The sequence below is a fragment of the Prosopis cineraria genome, unplaced genomic scaffold, assembly GCF_029017545.1.
Source record: "Prosopis cineraria cultivar Desert tree isolate PC_DT_omini unplaced genomic scaffold, ASM2901754v1 PC6, whole genome shotgun sequence".
Taxonomy (NCBI): Eukaryota; Viridiplantae; Streptophyta; class Magnoliopsida; order Fabales; family Fabaceae; genus Prosopis; species Prosopis cineraria.
The window spans coordinates 39,898,780-39,901,818 of NW_026555337.1; the positions used below are offsets into that span (position 1 = coordinate 39,898,780).

Sequence of the window (3,039 nt, forward strand, 5' to 3'; positions counted from 1 at the left end):
GATGCTCTGATTGATTTTCTTCCAAAATTGTTGGATAGAATCTGCCCTCAATATATCCTCTTTTGTTGTTCTCTAATAGGAACGGTCCCTTTTGGACAACTTCCACTTTGGTGCCACAATTGAGCAATTCGGTTTGAAATATTGCTTTTTCTGGAATGGAATGTTGGCCTCATCTTCATGCAATAGGATACAATTTACATCACAATTGTGAGTTAATTAGAAAATTCAATTTAAAAAAAAAGACAACTAAGATATATAAATGATTTTACCTGAACTTTGTGATTTTTCAGTTTTGGATTATCAAAAGCTGGCTGATTTAAAATATTCCACAGTCAATCATGTCACCATCAGGACTCTGCTTTTCATAATACCAAATGTTAACCAAATATAATAGTGAATTATGAAACTCAGAAATAATTTCTTTTTGGGTAAATATAACTTTTAGTCCTTGTACTTTACTCGCATTTTATTTTTGGTTTCTATACTTTTTTTTTGGGGTATTTTAGGTCCCTACACTTTTATTTTTTATTATTTTAAATTCTTCCAAAGTTTATATACTTTGCTCCTAGAGGAATCAAAAATAATGAAAAATAAAAGTATAGGGACCTAAAACACTGAAAAAAAGTATAGGAACTAAAAGAAAAATGTGAGTAAAGTACAAGGACTAAAAGTTATGTTTATCCTTTCTTTTTAATTAAGTACTGTCAAATGCACATTAAAAGATTGTATACCTTTAAGTTTTCACATAAAAGGTCATCTTCTTTCTTTAACCCGAAATTTGCAACATGGATATAGAAAAGGCCTAAACTAACTTTCTACAAATCTAGTTCCTGAAAAAAGACAAAAAACAACTTTCCTGAAATTAAGTTTTTTAAACAGAAACTGTAAGTTTAGAACTGGTGTAAGTTTTAGAAACTGGTGTCCAAACACAGAGTGTGAAGGTTAAAAAGGTTGAACAGTATTGAAGCTTTCTTTTATGCAGAAACATTTGAAGTAAAATGTCAGTGAAATCAAAACTAGTCGAAGAAGCTAAATTGTATACCTTAATTGACTTAACAGCTGGTTTGTTCAACTTCTCCAAAAGCTTCTGAACCTCAAGTTCCTCATCGAATCTACCATGGTTACTGGTGGCCCTGGCAAACACGAAAGTCAAGAAGAAGCAGAACACCACACAAACTATCCTCGTCTTTTCATTTCCTAGTTTCGCCATTGAAGCTGAGAAATAGGGAGCAAGCACCTACACGAAAATTCTCAAGTCACAAAAATATTCATCATGACTTGATGGTGCGCAAATTTATAGGATGATTTATGCTTTGTGGAAATTACTTAATTATCCTTTTCAAGAGATTTTTTTATGAGAATTTTTAAGATATTTTTATTCCAAAAGGCATCTGTATTGACAACCAAAAAGTATAAGTATTAATATTTTCTCTTACCAATATATGAGAAAAAAGAAAAAAAATTATGATAAAAAATTAATGATATCTCTTATAAATAGGATTAGAAAAATCTTTCTCTCTATGCAAATGAAGGGAGTATTATTCATCCCAACCGAAATTAATCTATACATCAGACTTATTTATTTCTTTCTACAAAACTTAATCGTCTCCTGAGTGAGTCAGTGACTATTAATTAATCGCGTAGTTCTGGGTTCCGAGCTCGGAGGTCTTCAATGGCAGCCAGTAATTGTTTTAAGATGAGGACAAAATAACATCTGTCTCGTAAGGGGCATTGCACCAAAACAAACACATATTTTTTAATTACTTACTAGGATTTTGCCAATAATTGTGATCTGACAAAAACATGTTTCTATCAAGGGACGCTTGGTTCGACTAATCGAGGGAGTATAATTAGCTTATCCCAAGGTTTCGAGTTCAAGTCCAAGAAAATGCAATCGCATTAAATAAAAATATCAAAAGCATTCCTGAGACACCCTTGAGGTTGTTGTTAGTAATAACAATTCCACATAGTGGGGGTCTTGATTAGTCAAGGCAAGTGGTGGTAATAACTCAAAATGTCTTATATTTTGAAACAGAAAAACTCCTTCAAAAGTATCCTATAATTCGGGACGGAAGGAGTATTTGTTATTGATAAGGGCAACATTTCATTGTTTTTAATTTTGGAAGGAAATATTGCATAAAAAGAAAAAAGAAAAAGATACTAGATGTTCCTGTACGAATATATATGGATTTTAGTTTATCAATTTGTTGGTTATGAAAATATCTCACGAATTTTAGAAGGAACTTCGGAGTGAGTTTCCCAATTGTAATTGTAATTAGCTTTCACCGCAAGACTTGTTTCCTGCACGCGTTTGAGAAAACAATTCGTGATCTTATTCCCCCTATCTAACGAAAAATTAATCATTTACACATTATAGTGCTTATTCAGTTAAAATTTAGTCACTAAACTATGATTCGATGCAACCCATTCTCTATTTTATATTTTTATTAAAAGATTATGAAGTTTTTTTGGTTCTTTTTTATAAGACAAACCCCTTTTATAATGATAGAAAAATTAATCTGCAGGCTTTTATAAGTTTTCTTAATTTTGAATTAAGTCTTTGCAGTTATTTTGTTTTAATCAAACCCTTAAAACTGAACTGATTAAATATGTTATTATCTTAAGGTTAAAATTCTTGAATTTTTTCTTTTAAAAAAATAAAATTAAGAACTTTTTCATTTATTAAAAGACTATATAACTTAAAATTAATTACATAAGCTTTATAACTCAAAATTTAAATAATTAGGCTATGCCTTCTCAATAATTTTTATACATATTAAATTTTCATAAAAAATTAAATAAAATGTAAAAATTATATTAAATCAATTTTCTTTTTTTAAATTTTAAAACTTTTTTTGTTTTGGAAAAGAAAGTCATTCATTAATTATTTTAACCTCCAGGGGATTAGTATATATAATCAATTAAATGATAAGAATTTAATTAAAACAAAATAAATTATAACGACATTTTATTAAACAAACTATGAGGACTTCATTTAAAATTTTAAAAGTTAGAAGGATCTACGTATTAATTTTTTTT

General features: G+C 29.0%; 1 protein-coding gene across 1 annotated transcript in view; it reads left to right on the forward strand.

The window, feature by feature from the left end:
* The window catches only part of LOC129314158 (uncharacterized), a 1,818-nt gene extending 1,503 nt beyond the window's left edge, over window positions 1–315 (forward strand). The window contains exon 5 of the mRNA XM_054957525.1: window positions 291–315. Coding sequence (XP_054813500.1) covers window positions 291–315 — 25 coding nt within the window. The remainder of the gene's footprint in view (window positions 1–290) is intronic.
* Window positions 316–3,039: the final 2,724 nt, after the last annotated feature.